General features: G+C 50.5%; 1 protein-coding gene and 1 pseudogene across 1 annotated transcript; both read right to left on the minus strand.

Moving 5' to 3' along the window:
- The window catches only part of LOC127474809 (uncharacterized), a 1,721,191-nt pseudogene that overhangs the window by 392,080 nt on the left and 1,313,601 nt on the right, over positions 1-15,510 (minus strand).
- On the minus strand, positions 2,062-2,983 carry LOC127474940 (BTB/POZ domain-containing protein KCTD9-like). The gene is made up of 2 exons (XM_051796274.1): positions 2,725-2,983; positions 2,062-2,532 (listed from the first exon to the last, which is right to left on the minus strand). The coding sequence occupies exons 1-2, from the start codon at positions 2,833-2,835 to the stop codon at positions 2,344-2,346; spliced, it is 300 nt and encodes a 99-aa protein (XP_051652234.1). The 5' UTR covers positions 2,836-2,983; the 3' UTR covers positions 2,062-2,343.

Consider the following 15,510-nt stretch of genomic DNA (forward strand, 5'->3'; position numbering starts at 1 on the left):
ATTAAAGGGAAAATGGGGGCTAGGGCACATTTTAGGGGGTTAATGATGTCTGGGGGGAAAGAGGAGTAGCAGCACTACGAGCAGGTGAGTCCTGAGACCCCCCTAGTGTACCCAAGACACTCTTTGTGACCCTCAAAACCCTCTGACACTCCCAAAAGCCCCCGAGAAACCCCCTAAACTGCTTTAAAGACACCCCCCCAAAGCCATCCAGGACTTCTCAGTTCCCTCAGAGACTCCAAAACTCTCTCACGGACTCCCAAACCCCTTCAGGGACATTCAACCTCCTCCCTAAGTCCCCTCACGACATCAACCCCCCCCAGAGATACCTTAAAACCGCCTCAGGGACCCCGAAAAGCCCCTAAGGGACCACAAAACCACAGAACAGCAGAAGAGCTTTCTGTAAAGGAAGGGAGCAGAGAATCTGAGAAGGAAAAGACCGACGAAAAACTGAACCAAAGCAATAAAATCATCCTGGCCCTTGCAGTTTTTCCTTCATCTTTTTCTCATTTTTCCTTTTTTTTAGGGTTCTTTTTTTGGTCGGGTGGTTTTGAATTTTTTTTTCCGAAGGAATTTCTCAGGACCCGAATCCAACATCCGGGTTCTTGGGAGGCCTCCCGGGCCCCGCGGCCCCCGACAGGGTTGCAATCCCGCGCTCTGCCTCTCGGGAACCCCCGAACCCCCGCGCTAAACCCTCCCGAGCCCTCCAGCCTTTCCACCCACAGCCGCGCTCCCCGCAGCCCCCGAGGGGATCCCCAGAGCCCGCTCTCGCCCGCTCCCGCCCGGTCTCACAGACAAAGGAAGGTCCCAGCGCCATCGTGACTTCCCGGCAGCCAACGCGGCGCTCTGCGCGCGCACCGCCTGCACAGACCCCGCTGCAGCCAATCAGCGCGCGGCCACTGCCCCGTCCGCCCGCCTTCTGCCACGCCCACCGCCCTGCGCGGTGCACTCTGGGACTTGTAGTTCTCGAGGGGGTCAGCGGCCATTTGCATTGACTTTTTGGTTTTTCTTTTTTTTCCTCTTTTTTCTTTCTTTATTCTTTCTTCTTTCTATTCCCTCCTTTTTTCTTTCTCTTTTTTCTTTTTTCTTCCTCTTTTCTCATTTGTTTCCTGTTCTTTTTTTCCTCTTTTTCCTCCTTTTTCTCTTTTTCTTTCTTTTTTTTTCTTTTTATTTTTTCCCTTTTTCTTTTTTTTTTACATTGTTTTCTATCAGTTATATTTGCAAGGAAGATTTAAACAAAGGTCAAAACATTCTCCAGGTACATATCTTACAACAACAGATAATCTGGCATTGTTTCAGGTTCATGAGAATTCCCAAGATCACAAACACTGAGACAGATGAAGCAAGTGTGGAAGGGGCACTTGGCCCCAGGCAAGAGGCTTTTACAGACACTTTAGGCAGCCCAAAATGGATCTGCCTGGCAAATGGGATTATGATTATGCTTTCAGGGACTATTTCCACAGTACATTGAGGGAAAACCTTGAGAGCCATTTCTTCATCTGCTGAAGGGATGAGATAAGGGGGGAGGGCAGGTGCTGTGGCCCCAGAGCTTCTCTCTGCTTTGGGGACACTTCTGTGTTTTCCTCTGTCCATTGAATTCCCAACAAAGAAGGAAAAAACTACAGGAACTCCAGTCTGGAGTGCTCAGGACATGTGGAAGCAGGGGAATTTTTCTTCCCAGCTGGGATTGAGAGTGCAATTTCACACTCCTTTGGAGAGCATTGACTGAGACATCCCATTTCTGCCCAGGGATCTCCCAGGGGGAACTCAATCCGGGCTCTGGGCAGGTCCCTGCAGGGGCAGCAGCTTCCTCTGCACATTTGAGGGGATAAAGCTGCTCTAACCCTGCACCCCAACTACTCCACAGCAATTTAGGACCTCTGAGGACAGTTCCCCACTGTTTCCACCCCAGCAGAGACCTGAACACATCCCGTGGGCACTGTGTGACCACCCCTGGCATTAACACCCTGCTGGAATGAAGACACTGACTGTAAATACAGTTGTCTACCTGGAAACCTCAACTTTGTTTGCTACTATACAGCAATAACATTTTCTATTCATATTGCAGCGACAGACTTAACAAATAGAATTGCATATATTGTGCTTTAGAAATTAAAATGCATTCCAAAGTCAGGCAATGCTAAACAATGAAAGTCTTGAACCCTCCCCCCCAAACCAGCCCCACTTTCTGCTTTCAGAACCAGCCCACTTCCTCACCCTCTTCACAAAGGGAGAAACTCTCTCTTTCCACCTCTGAAACAAAAATTCCCTCCCCAAAAGTGATCAGAAAGAGTCTACTTAGGCACTACTGCAAATGGAAGTTGTCTAATAACCATTCCTTCTAACTCAGGAAGGGGAGGAGGTGAAGAAAGTCACGACAAATGTTTGGATTCCTTCCTCTTTGACGTCTTCTCTTCCCTGTCTGACGCTCTGGGACATGTGCAGGGGGGTCAGCATCTCTTCAAAGATGGCTCCTTTCACATCAGAGCCCCTCAAATTGGCTCCCTGGAGGTCACAACCTGATAGGTCACAATTCTGAAGGGGAAGGGAAAAGAAGTGTCAATGGAATGCACCCAGAACTCTGTTCAAAGCTTTACTTGCAGTCCATTTACCTGAACTCCATTGTACTCTGAAGCTGGAGAGGTCAGCCAAAAGCCACCAATCCCCCCAATTACCAGCTGACCATAGGATAGAAAGGAATAGGATGGAAAATGAATCCCAACTCACTTCCAAATCAGTTCCTGCCAACGTTGCTCCCCTGAGGTTACAGTTCTTTAGTTTGGCGTTTCTCAGCGTTGCAACTCGGAGGTTCATTCCTGTCATCTGACTGCCCTCCATGGCCACTCCTTTCAGGCTGGCACCTGGAACACACACAGAAAGGGGTTCTGTGAGGAAAACCAGTCAGAAACACAGCAGCTGCACACTGGTGCTGCCTCAGAGCTGTGTGAATTGGAGGAGGACAAGGGGATTTGGGGCTGAGATGGTCACAGACTCAGTGCAGCCCTTGTGGGCCCTTCTCAGGGTTGGACAAACCACAGCTGGACCTTTTCTGGGCCATAGAAATGTACAAACACAGGCTTCAGCTTAACAGGTCAGCCCTCTCCAGGCTGGCACAGCACAGGTTGGCACGGGCCAGGTTGCAGCAGCACAGATTGGACACCTTGAAGTTGATGTAGCAAAGATCCAGGTGGGAAAGATTCGCTCCACTGTAACTGAGATCCTGGAAATCCCAAGGAATAAATCCCCCAAAAAGGTTACACAGGGGAAGGGGTAGGTCTGGACACAAAGTTAATATTGTTGTGTGCATTAATATTTACAATGTATAAATATTTAGGAAGAAATATATGGATATAAATGTATTAAAATATATACTGTCTGTAAATATAGACAGATACAAGATAGATACAGACACACACAGGTCCTGGGAGGAGCTGAAGACACCCCACCAGGGAAGGGGGTTTATAAAAAGGAGGGAGAGGGACTTTTGATATGGGCCTGGAGGCACAGGACAAGGGGTAAAGGATTTTAGACTGAAAGAGGGCAGGGTTAGATGGGAGACTGGGAAGAAATCCTTCCCTGGAAGGGTGGGGACGGGCAGGGATGGAATTCCCAGAGAAGCTGTGGCTGCCCCTGGATCCCTGCAAGTGTCCAAGGACAGTTTGGATCAACCTGCTCTAGTGGAAGGTGTCCCTGCCCATGGCAGGGGGTGGAATGAGAAGACCTTTAAGGTCCCTTCCAACCCAAACCAGTCCATGATTCTATACAGACAAATACACACAAGACCATTTATTCTACTACTTAAGACTAATGAAACCTAAATGCAAAGCTCTCAAAAATTGTCCTTGGTTCATTTTACATTTAAACAAATTACTCCTCCAGGAAAGCTTCCCCCTAAAGCAGGAATGCAGCCCAAACGACCCTGGAATTCCAAGCCAAGGTCACTGTGCCACAGCTCAGAATCCAAACTCACTTAAAGAGAACACATTGTTTGCATTTCACGTTGCCACATTCCAGCACCAGACACCAACACTCCAGAGAGGGACAGCACAAGGGGCAGTGGTTTTAATAGAAAAGAGGGAGGTTTAGATGAGATATTGGGAAGAAATTCCCAGAATTTTGTTAGAAAGAGAAATGTGTTCTCACCTGGAAAAGCTTGTTTGCAGCTAAAAGGAAAAAATCACTCAACCAGGATGTTTGCAACACCAGCATTGGGTTAAAGGCATCAGCTCCAGAATTCCAGCCAAACATGAATCCAGGATGGACAACGTTTAATGCTCCCAAGATAAACAAATAACCTGTCTTCTGTAAATCAAGAAACACCTTCATTAAATCAAGCAACACCTCCATTAAATCAAGCAACGTGGAGCTGCAATGCTGTAAGGGGGGTACTTTTGAATTAGGTGATCAATGGAGCATAGAGGCATGAGAAAGAAATCATATTAGGATGTGAAACCAGCCAGAGTATTGTACAATGTAACTTTATGGCACAAGTGAACTGAAAGGTCCATTGTGCTTTTTAGCAAGTCAACGAGATGTCCCCCATGATCAGAGCTGAGCTCCTTCTTTGGCTTGGCCCCATACTGCAAGATGGACACAAATACCCTTGAAACACAATGGGAGAGGTCATCCATAGGGGTGAGAAAGATGCTGGTGAGAGGCAGATTCTGTGGGCAGGGGTCACTGGCCCCTTGCCCTACAGCAGGGCATGCACAGACTGTTGCTATCAGGTGATGAACAGGCGGGGTTTGGCTGCCACTCAGGCATCACCTTATACTGGGTACTGGCCCTACGTGGTGTAATGTAGAGCTGATAAAATGGGGTGTCAGGACTGCTGGGGTGAGCGATCCTCATCCTGCCATGGAGACTGTGTTGTTCCGTGGGGACGCCCGCTAAGCACGGGCACCGACCAGCTGCTGCAGATCCTGGCAGCCCTGGCCTGTCTGTGTGGGTAAGCACAGTTTATTGACAGGAAGCAACTCAGAAAGCAAATGTTTTATACCATTTTTTGTATCCCTTTAACTCCTTTTTTTACTAGTTAATACTGTAATAAAAGCTGTCTGTAGTATTGTATGAATGCCAACTGATAAAGTAGGTTTTTCTGTATTCTTTTTAAAATTTGATTCTCTTTGCTAGTAGTTTTTTTTATTCTCACTGCAATAAAAGATTTTTTTTTTTTTTTTAGTGTTTGAATGTCTGTTTTACTTGTCTTTATTCTGGGCAAGTATTCAAATTAACTAATACTCCACATTCCACAGTCCTTTTGCCACTGGTAACCAGTGACTCTGAGTTCCTGCTTCCCCAGCCCCCAGGGACGGTCTCCTTATCTGCTCATTCCTCCACACTCTCCTCTCACTGATGGCATCTTAACAAGACAAGCCCCTGGGAATAATTTACTTGTAAGTCTTCAATTCTTTTGTGGTTAATTAGACAGATCTCAGAAGTGTATTCCAAGTCAATGTATTGTTTTAATAAAATCATGAGAAAAGATGCCTTTTTTGTGGCCTGTTTACTTTTTTCCTGTTTTTACATTGATATCAGCAACCTCCATTTGATAGTGATCCCAGGCACCTCCTAATTCAGTCTGAATAGATACGAAAATCAAGACCCTTCATGTCTGACAATCCTATAGACTTTATCCCTATCCCCACCCCACCATTCCCTCATCAAACCCCTGGGACTCAAAGCAGCCTCGGGCAAATCTGAGCTCCCTCCACTCAAGGCTGGACCTGCAAGTTTCAGCCCCTTGGCACCAACTCCCACCTGCTTGGCTTGGAGAAAGAGCTGCCTGAGACACAGAGGGATGTTCATTTATTGCCAGCAAACAAAACCAGAGGAAGGCACAGCTCAATAAAAACCAGAAGTCCTTCCCCTGCTGTATATCAAGTCCACCTTGCCTGCACTGAAGTCCACTTTGCACAGTAGATAGTCTTAGACCAATGGCAAACACCTTCTGTGTCAAGCACAGATCCCAAGATCCCCCCAACACTCCCTGCCCTGGATTCTGTCCATATTTGCCCTTTGCACACAGTGAGTCACCCACTGAAGGCACAAGTTCCCTCGATCCACAGAGGGAAGAGAGAAAGTGAATGAATTTCTGTGTTGTGCAGGGCTAAATCTGCACTCATCCCAATATTCTGGGCTCACAGGACATTTATCAAACACATTCTGCAGCATCTGTTCACTGGGGAAACATCTGTGTGGGTGGCCAGGCCCAAGGAGTGGTGGGGAATGGAGTTCCATCCAGGGGTGTTCCCAGGGCTCAGCACTGGGCTCAGGGCAGTTCAATCTCTTTCTCAGTGATCTGCACAAGGGGATGGAGTGCAGCCTCAGGCAGTTCCCAGGGGACACCAAGCTGGGGGGAGTGTTGATGTGCTGGAGGGCAGGAAGGCTCTGCAGAGGGATCTGGACAGGCTGGATCCATGGGCCCAGGCCACTTGGAGGAGGTTCAACAAGGCCAAGCGCCGGGTGCTCTACCTGAGACACTTTCATCTGGTCAGTCCCATCCCCCTGTCCATTGTTGGATGTCACTCAGGAGCCCAACTCTTGGCTCCCTGTGCATCTCCAGGATGGACTTTCACAGCCAACCTCTCTGCTCAGGTGGCAGGAGGGCCTACCCTGATAAGGCCTAAAATCCCATCAGACAATGCCAACAGTGCCAGCTCTCATGCAAGCTGTCTGTGAGATCTGAGAGTTATCAGTGGCACCATGGGAATGGTTTTGGTGTTGAATGATGCTCAAACCAGCCTGGTTCACCCAACTCCAAACACACATCCTGCTTTTGGAAGTTGGATGGGACAGAGAAGCTGGTAACTGGTCTGTACATTTGTGAGGAGCAGTCAGTCACTTCATATGAAAAAAGTCCAGTCCCCTTTCATCCAGGCAGGTTCTTCTAACACAGCCCTTCTTGGGGTAGATGTGTGGAGATTCCTGCCTTGGGTGGGGACGCCCTCCAAGGACACTCCTCAAGGTTGAGTAGAAGAAATTTCCCCACGACCATTGGTCTGGGTGAGTTCCATCAGATCTCTATGTAATATTTTTTTCTTTTGGCTAGCTTTAATATAATTGTTTCAATAACTGCTTCATTATAGTGCACTATCCTATCTTATACTGTACTACTAGTAGTTTTAGCCTTTGTATTGTGTAGTAAATAATTCTGATTAAGATCATTGGTCTGATCATTTGTAAAAATAAAAGATTCATTTTATACAAATATTCTCATTTTGCCAGTCATTAAAACCAGTGGGACAAAAGTGGTTCAATCCCACTTCTCTAATTCCTTAAATTTAATTTGTTGACAAAATCTGAGGCAAAGATTGGATCCCTTAGTCCTTGAGGCTCCGCAGTAGGACAATGGCTCCTTGATTCCATGAGGTTGCACTGTTTCCCAGTGTTCTTTTGCTCCCTAAGGCCCTGCAGTGTGACAATGGCCCACTGATTCCATCATTTTCCCCAGGGTCACAATGGCCCCTTGATTCCATGAGGTTCCCCAGTGTCACAATGTTCCCTTTGACTCCAGAAGGCCTTGCAGAATCAGAATGGCCCCTTGATTCTGTGAGGTTCCACAGTGTCACAATGGACCCTTGATTCCATGAGATTCCACTATGTCCCATTGGTTCCCTTTGGTTCCAAAAGATTCTGTGATGTCACACTGGCCCCTTGATTCCCTGACGTTCCACAAAGTCCCGGGGTCCTTTTGATTCCATGAGGTTCCACAGTGTCCCCTGTTCCCTTTGGTTCCAGGAGGCCCCAGTGTATTCCAATGGCCCCTGGATTCCAGGAGATTGTACCATGTCCCAGAGTTCCTTTGGTTCCCTGAGGTGCTGCAGGGTCACAATGTCCCCTTTATTCCATGAGGTTCCACCATGTCCCAGGGTTCCTTTGGTTCCATGGGGTTCCACAGGGCCAAAACTCCCTGGTTCTTATCCTTCCAAAATTTGTGGGCCCATTCTATCCCTGCCTGGGATGGAGCACCATTGTGTTTGTGCAGGAATGGATCCATGGCCATCCTGCCACTGCCCCAATTGAATGCTGCACAAACGTCACTGCAGGCCCGACCCTGGATGCAGGAACAGTCTGGGAACTCCAGGCCTGCTCCCATTCAGCAGAGCCAGTCGGGGTCCCAAAGAGCACAAGTGATTGACTGCAACCCCTGCAGGTCTCTGGCATTGCTGGGGACAAAGGCATGAACTGCCAGGAGCTCTGCAGAGCCCTGACAGTGCCACTGCAATCCAAACTGCATTGCCCGGGGCAACCCTCAGCACAGCCAAGGCCACAACCCTTCCTGAAAGGTGTCCCTTCTGGGCAGGGCCAGGGGGACAAACCCCTCCATCTGTCCCTGCACATGTTGTGTCCAATTCTCATCCCCCACTTAGGGACAAAGTCAGGCAACATTTTATACCTTATTAACCAGGACTCTGCAATGTGCTGTGGGTGGGACTGTGGTCCAACCTTCCATTTCTTTTGTGAGCATGTTGTACAGAATATTTCTTGGTAGGAGGTGCACTTGGTTTGTACAAAACACCTCTGGGTATCAAGGAGAAGAACAAGACCATGCAGCTTCCACTTCACGTTCCTCCCCGATGCCGTGGCAACACACACCACAGGACTTACATCTGATTTCTGTGTCTGTTCTGATCCCCACGGGCCCCATTGCAGGCTGAGCTTTGCATTTTCTTCACTGTTTTGTGCTTCCAACACCCCCTCCCCCCCAGTCTGCCCCCCCAAAGAACACAGGAGTTTACTCTTAGTGTTTCCCACTGCAGTGGCTGGAACATGGGCCACAATCTGTGCCAGGACCAGAGAGGTCCCTAGACAGAGAAACTTCTTGGCAATGGAGTTATTAGGAAAATGGGACAGGCTGTGGGGATCAGTGTCAGGACATGGCCTGGGAAGTGTCTTGAGCATCCTCCTGTTTACCATGACCAGCTTTTTCATCCCTTTTCTCTCTGTTTTCTCATACCCGTTCCTTGAAAAGCCACTGTGATACCACCATTTCCCTTCCTTTGATTCTTCCCAAGAGATCCCACCACAAGTCTTGCACAGTACCCAAATGTGCTTTCTTGTTGCCCATCATAAGACTCACACCCCAAACAGAATCCCCCATCCTCAACTGGCAAGGTCATCCTGGGAGGCTCTGCCATTGACCCAATTGGTGAAACTCTCACACAGAGGTGTTGGAACTTTATTTGAATTGATTTTTTACCTTTTCGGTTTACAATGGCTTCTTCAAAAACATGGTAATCCCTGTCTTAGTAATAAAAATTCTTTTGAGAAGGTGTTTGGGACTCAAAGAATCACAGAATGGTTTGGCTGGAAGGAACATAAAAGCTCATGTGGTCCAAGTCCCTGGACATGGACAGTGACATCTTCACTAATTCAGGCTGCTCAAAGTTCCTGACCTTGGACAAAGCCAGGGATGGGACATCCTCTTCTATTGTAGTCCTTGCCAGCCCCATTGGTAAGTATTTCTTCATTTTATCCAATATAAAGCTCCCCTATTTCAGTTCAAAGCCATTGCCTCATGTTCTGCCACTACGGGCCTTGGTAAAACGTATCCCTGTGACTACCTTAGACCATGTTTTCATCTGCAGAAAGAGAGTGCTCAGAGATTTCCAAGAAAGGGGTTTGGAGGTCTCAAACATATGACCACTCTAGAGGGGTAAAGGAGTGGTGGGTTCAGTGGTGTGCAGACAGAGGACAGCAGAGAAGAACCCTGGGAGTGCTTGAAGAGTCACTTCAGAGAGGGGGGATGCTCTTGTCGTAGCAGAAAACAGCACGAGAAAGAAATAATTAAAGCCAAGGGCAGCTGGGGAGGTCCAGGCTGGCACAAGGAGAAAAGGAATTTCAGTCCAAGGGCAGTGCTGTGGTGCAACACATCACCCAGGAGGAGTCTGGATGAGCCCAAGGCTTTGTGTGCCCAGGAAGAGCCAGGGAGGACGCAGAGATGTCAGTGCAGGAAGGTGCCAGCCAGGTGGGGCAGCCGGGGGGATGACGACAGCCTGCAGGGAAAGGGGCAGGGCATGGACACCGTAGGACAACCTGGGCTGGAGAGGAGACAGGGATGGGGAGAAGCTGAAAGGCCCTGACAGAGCCACCTTCTGCAGGCCTTTGGCCATGGCTGCTGTCTGTGCCCCTGATGCCAGGAGGAGGGGAGTGCCCCTTGCAGCCCTGGGGCCTCATGGCCTCCTTGTCCCTGCTCAGCAGCCTGGCAGGTGCCACCCCATGGTCCTGCCCTTGGCATTGCACATCCCACATCCCAGTGCCCCAGGAAGAGCCCTGAGGAATGAGGCAGGGACAGGATCTGCCTTCCCAGGGGCTGGGGGTCAGGGCTTGGCCCTTTGGATTAAGGAAACAAGTCAATGTTTATTCATCATCAGAGCCACCTTTCCCTTGCTTGTCCATCCTTGTCATCACTGCAGATTTCTGCTCTAACTGGAATCTGGGGACACATTCTCAGTTGTGGCCCTCAGTGAGACTCATTAGAAACTTTAGTGTTTCAATCTCATTTTGACTTCTTGAGAAGTTGTTTGAACTTCCTCTCAGGGACTGAGTCTCATGTAAACAACCTCAAGGTCCCCTGAGGGTCCTGAAATGCCTGGGGCTGTTGCTGTGCTGCTGAGCTGGGCCAGGCTCCTGGTACACAGGGAGCTCCTGGCAAGCAAGAAGAGCTTCAAAGAGACAGCTCTGCTGGTGAGCAGCTCCTCTGCACAGCCCAGCAGGGCTGAGGACACTGCCTGCAGCACCCAGGGCACAGGAGAGAAGGCAGAGACATGAGAGGCAGCCTGGGCTGGGAGGTGACTGAGCTCTCACTACAAGAGAAACCTTCCCAGGATTTGAAGGAAGAATTCTCTGGCTGTAGGAAAGTTCAATTTGCCTTCCTGGAGGCATCTCCTAAAGCTGTCACATCCCACAGCTTCCAGGATCTTTCAGCAGGACTCTCCCAGTTGCTGCAGTGCAGGGGAAGTGGCCACGTGGCAGAGCAGGGCAGGAGCTGCAGGCAGCAAGGGCAGAGAGGAGAAGGGAGCAGGAGGTTCAAGGGATCCTGGGGTGGGAGGACAGGGCAGAGCTGCTCAGGGCAGGAACCTTGCCAGCCCTTTGCCATGGTCAGGCTCTGGCTGCAGAGCAGTGCAGGTGAGTTCCTGCAAGTGCCTCTCCCGGCTGCCAAATGGCAGCAGTGGCAGGAGCTGTCAGGATGGCTCTGCTGGATTTGCTGGGGTGCAGCAGGAGAAGCTGCTGCAGAGCAGGACTTGCTGCTGCCCCATCAGAGGCCCAGGGCCAGAAGGTTCCCTGTGGCAGGGCTGGCTGTGGGGTGGGAAGGTGGGGGTGCAGCCAGGGGTGCCCAGGGCTGTGGGGCAGAGCAGGGTCCTGCCCCCAGGGCTCTGTGTGCTGGGGCAGGGACTCTGCTGCCTGCCAGGGTCAGCTCTCAGCCCGGCCAAGGAGCTGCCACGGGGCTGGGGGAGAAGGGGTGGGTGGAAGGAGTGACCCCTCAGGGCAGGGCAGGGCTGGGCAGGGCCCTTCAGCTGCAGGCTCAGGGCTCCTCACAGCTTCAGCTCCACCTCCTCCATTTCCAGGGGCCCTTCTCAGGAAGCACATCCCCCCCGAACACCTCCCCCTTCCCAGCCACCGCAGGCTGTCTGGGATCTGCTCTGCAGCCCCTGCCCAGGCAGAGCTGCCCCTGGGCACTGGGCTGGGGATGGCTCTGGCAGCACTGGCAGGGAGCTGAGCTGGGCACAGGGAGGGGCTGCTGGCAGGAACAGCTCCTCACCCAGAGACAGGCAGGCAGGGAGAGGCAGCTGCTGCCACAAGGGCTGGGCAGGGGGATGGGGGCCCCTCCCTGCTGTCCCTGCGGCACAGACCCCTTCCCTGAGCAGCTCCTGCCTGGGCTCCTTTCCCAGCCTAAGCAGAGCCTGTGCCCTCAGGCCCACGGGGGCTGGGCTGTGCATTGCCCTGCAGCAGCCAGAGCCCAGGCAAGGACAGGGCCCTGATTTCCAGCTGTCTCTCTGTGTCCCTCCTCCCTTGGCAGCAGCACTGTGGCATTTCACTGCCATCCCCTGCTGCCTGGGCTCTCCTTGTTCTCACCAGTGGGTTTTCTGAGCCAGTGTGGGGTTTTCAGGGGGGCACAGATTCCTGTCCAGACACAACCCCTTTGGGTGCTGCTGTGGGGATGTGTCTGTGGGAGCCAAGTGCCCAAGTGCCCTCCAGGCACCTTCAGGGTTCTCAGCTGTTTGCCTGGGTGTCCTGCAGGGCTGCAGGTGCCCTCCAGAAGGGCACAGCTCTGCCATAGGATCTCTGTGCTGCACAGGATCCCCATGGAGAAAACTCCTCAGTGCTAAATCCATGCAAATGCTCTGGGCAGCTGTACTTGGGAGCTGCAATGATCCCTGTGTGTGGCAGTCTGGGAGGAGAAAACAAGATCTTAATCAGGCATCCTGAGGAAAGGCAAGCATTCTGTCAATGTGCTCTTTGAACCAGGATTCCTTTGCTCCCAGAAGTGCCTTGTTTCTTTTTAAGGGAATTCTTAAGGGTGATCTCCCTTCAGCTCCAAGCTGCCAGCCAGGGGCAGCTGTGAACAGGAAAGATGTTCAGCTCTTGTCTCTGCACCAAGAGACCATCCCTTTGCCTCTCAGGACTCACAAGATTTCCCTTGGAGCACATTAGAAATGTCAGAGATTTCAACCATCCAAACTCACTCCTGGCAAGAGGAACTGGAGCAAAATCAAGTTCCCCAAATCCCTTCCCTCTGTTCTGTGCTTGGGCAAACTGTGACCAGCAGTTCTGGAAACACTTTGATACATCACAAGTGCATTTAATTGGAGGTCACCATGTGCTCCAAGTTGCCTCTCACTGCACAGCAAGAAGGATTCCTTGGGAGCCCATTCCAGGGTCCCTGCTCTCAGTGCCCCCTTCAGCCAGCAAAACCCAGAGCCAGGAGAGGGATGCAGAGACATCTTCCTGAAAAGAGGTCCTGAATGCTGAATTGCTATGAGACATGCAAGATGTTTTGCTGATTGACTCTGGCCTAATTCAGTTCTGCCTTTTTTCTCCTCAACAGGAAACAATAACCGGAGGCAGCAAATGTCCAACAGCAGCTCCCTCACCCAGTTCCTCCTCCTGGCATTGGCAGACAGGCGGGAGCTGCAGCTCCTGCACTTCTGGCTCTTCCTGGCCATCTCCCTGGCTGCCCTCCTGGCCAACGGCCTCATCCTCAGCGCCGTAGCCTGTGACCACCACCTGCACACCTCCATGGGCTTCTTCCTGCTCAACCTCTCCCTCACAGACCTGGGCTGCATCTGCACCACTGTCCCCAAAGCCATGCACAATTCCCTCTGGGACACCACAACCATCTCCTACACAGGATGTGCTGCACAGGTTTTTCTCCTCATATTCTTATTTGCAGCAGAGTTTTCCCTCCTCACCATCATGTGCTACGACCGCTACGTTGCCATCTGCAAACCCCTGCACTACGGGACCCTCCTGGGCAGCAGAGCTTGTGCCCACATGGCAGCAGCTGCCTGGGCCACTGGCTTTCTCTATTCTCTGCTGCACACAGCCAGTACATTTTCCCTGCCTCTGTGCCAGGGTAATGCCCTGGGCCAGTTCTTCTGTGAAATCCCCCCCATCCTCAAGCTCTCCTGCTCACACTCAGGCTACCTCAGGGAACTTGGGCTCACTGTGGTTATTGCTTGTTTAATGTTTGGTTGTTTCATTTTCATTGTTTTCTCCTATGTGCAGATCTTCAGGGCTGTGCTGAGGATCCCCTCTCAGCAGGGACGGCACAAAGCCTTTTCCACCTGCCTCCCTCACCTGGCTGTGCTCTCCCTGTTTGTCAGCACATTATTCTTTGCCTACCTGAAACCTCCCTCCGTCTCCTCACCATCCCTGGATCTGGCACTGTCAGTTCTGTACTCAGTGGTTCCTCCAGTATTGAACCCCTTCATCTACAGCCTGAGGAACCAGGAGCTCAAGGATGCCATGAGGAAACTGATAACTGGGTGTTTTCAGAAGCAATAAACTCTCCTTCTTCTACATGTTATGTACCTCATTAAAGGCCAATCCTTTCATGTACTTCATTAAAGGCCCACCATATCTTTTCTATTTTTTACTCCTGCTAGGGGTGTTATTTTTGTGAGAATTTGTTCACATAAAAAAAATCTTTATATGTATAAAGATATATATAAAGATATATATAAAAAAGTATATATATATATATAAACACCATTTTCAATTCTGTGTTTGCCTTTCTAGCCTGGCCCACAGGCTGTACAAATTGGGAATTGTACTCACTGTCTGCTTCAACCAAATAAAGAACTCTGCATTGACTTGTTTGCCTGACATCTTTCCTCTCTGACTTCTCTGCAGCTGCAGGGTCGGGGCCTCTGTGCAGAGCTGGGCCAGAAAAGAGTCCCAGCAGAGCAGCACTGCCAGGGAGCAGCAGCCCTTCTCCTCCATGGCCTCCTCTCCCTTCCCTTCCACACTGTCCTGCAGAGCCCTGTGTTGTTGGAGGCCTCAGTGCTCTGGCAGTCGGTGCCAGTCCTGCTGCAGGACTGTCCAGGGACTGCAGGCAGGGACAGCCACGGGCACTGCTGGCACAGAGCTGACCTCTGCAGCAGCACTGCCATCCTGCAGGGGCATCTCCTCAGGCCAGGGCCTCGAAGCTTCCATCTGCTTTCCACTTTGCTCTCCAGGATGTGCCCAACACAACGCCCTGCAGAGGAAAACAGCAGTGACCAGCACAAGGGGGGGAGTGCTCAGGGTGGGGGCACCCAGCAGTGCCCTGGCACAGCCAGCGCCGCTCCCAGCACTGGCCTCTCACCCCAGGCCATTGGGCTTGTTCTTCCCTCCAAGGAGGGACAGCAAATGACCAGCTCAGGAGTCCATGTTTGCACTGCACGGACAAGACATGCCCATGTGTCACGGCTTGGGGTTGGAGGGTGGAAGGCTTAGACAAAGTTGATGGCAGAAGCCGTCTCGTTGAGCTACGAGGGGCAGAAAGGACCCCCTTGCTTTCTAAATTCCTTCTCAGAGAGGAACCTGGCTGTGGCTGGATCCAATCTCAGACTCAGGTTTTGGTTTAGACTGAAGGAATTATAGAAATGTGATTCAATCACTTTGTCCTGCAGGTTTTAGTGCTGGTAAATCAGAAACATTTCTACAAATTGAACTATTTATTATGACAAATGAACAGCCAATTGATCAGACAAGTGAACAGATGAAAATCCTTAAACAGAATTATTTACTAGACAGTATAAAAGCCAAAACCTCCTAGTACTATAGTGTAAGATAGGACAGTGCAGTCTATCAAAGTCATTCTATTAAAGCAATTGGAAGAATCTGCCACATGAAAGTTGGACAGGGCTTTTATAGTTATCAAGGGTTTGACTGCCAGATGTATTACAAGGCCAGGGAGCAGCTTATCTGTCAAATCCTGCTTCAGAAAGCAGGATGTGTGTTTGAAGTTTCATGAAGCATTTTGGGTTTAGCATAATTCAACATTAAAAACAGCACCTTGGCACC

This window comes from Manacus candei, unplaced genomic scaffold (genome assembly GCF_025592945.1).
Source record: "Manacus candei isolate 608988 ecotype Guabito, Panama unplaced genomic scaffold, ASM2559294v1 h1tg000045l, whole genome shotgun sequence".
NCBI classification, from domain to species: domain Eukaryota; kingdom Metazoa; phylum Chordata; class Aves; order Passeriformes; family Pipridae; genus Manacus; species Manacus candei.

Coding starts and splice junctions, on each gene's coding strand:
- LOC127474940 (XM_051796274.1), bottom strand. CDS start 2,835: ATGGAGGGCAGTCAGATGACAGGAATGAACCTCCGAGTTGCAACGCTG. Junction 2,533..2,724: donor TGGCAGGAACTGATTTGGAA/GTGAGTTGGGAT, acceptor CTTCCCCTTCAG/AATTGTGACCTATCAGGTTG.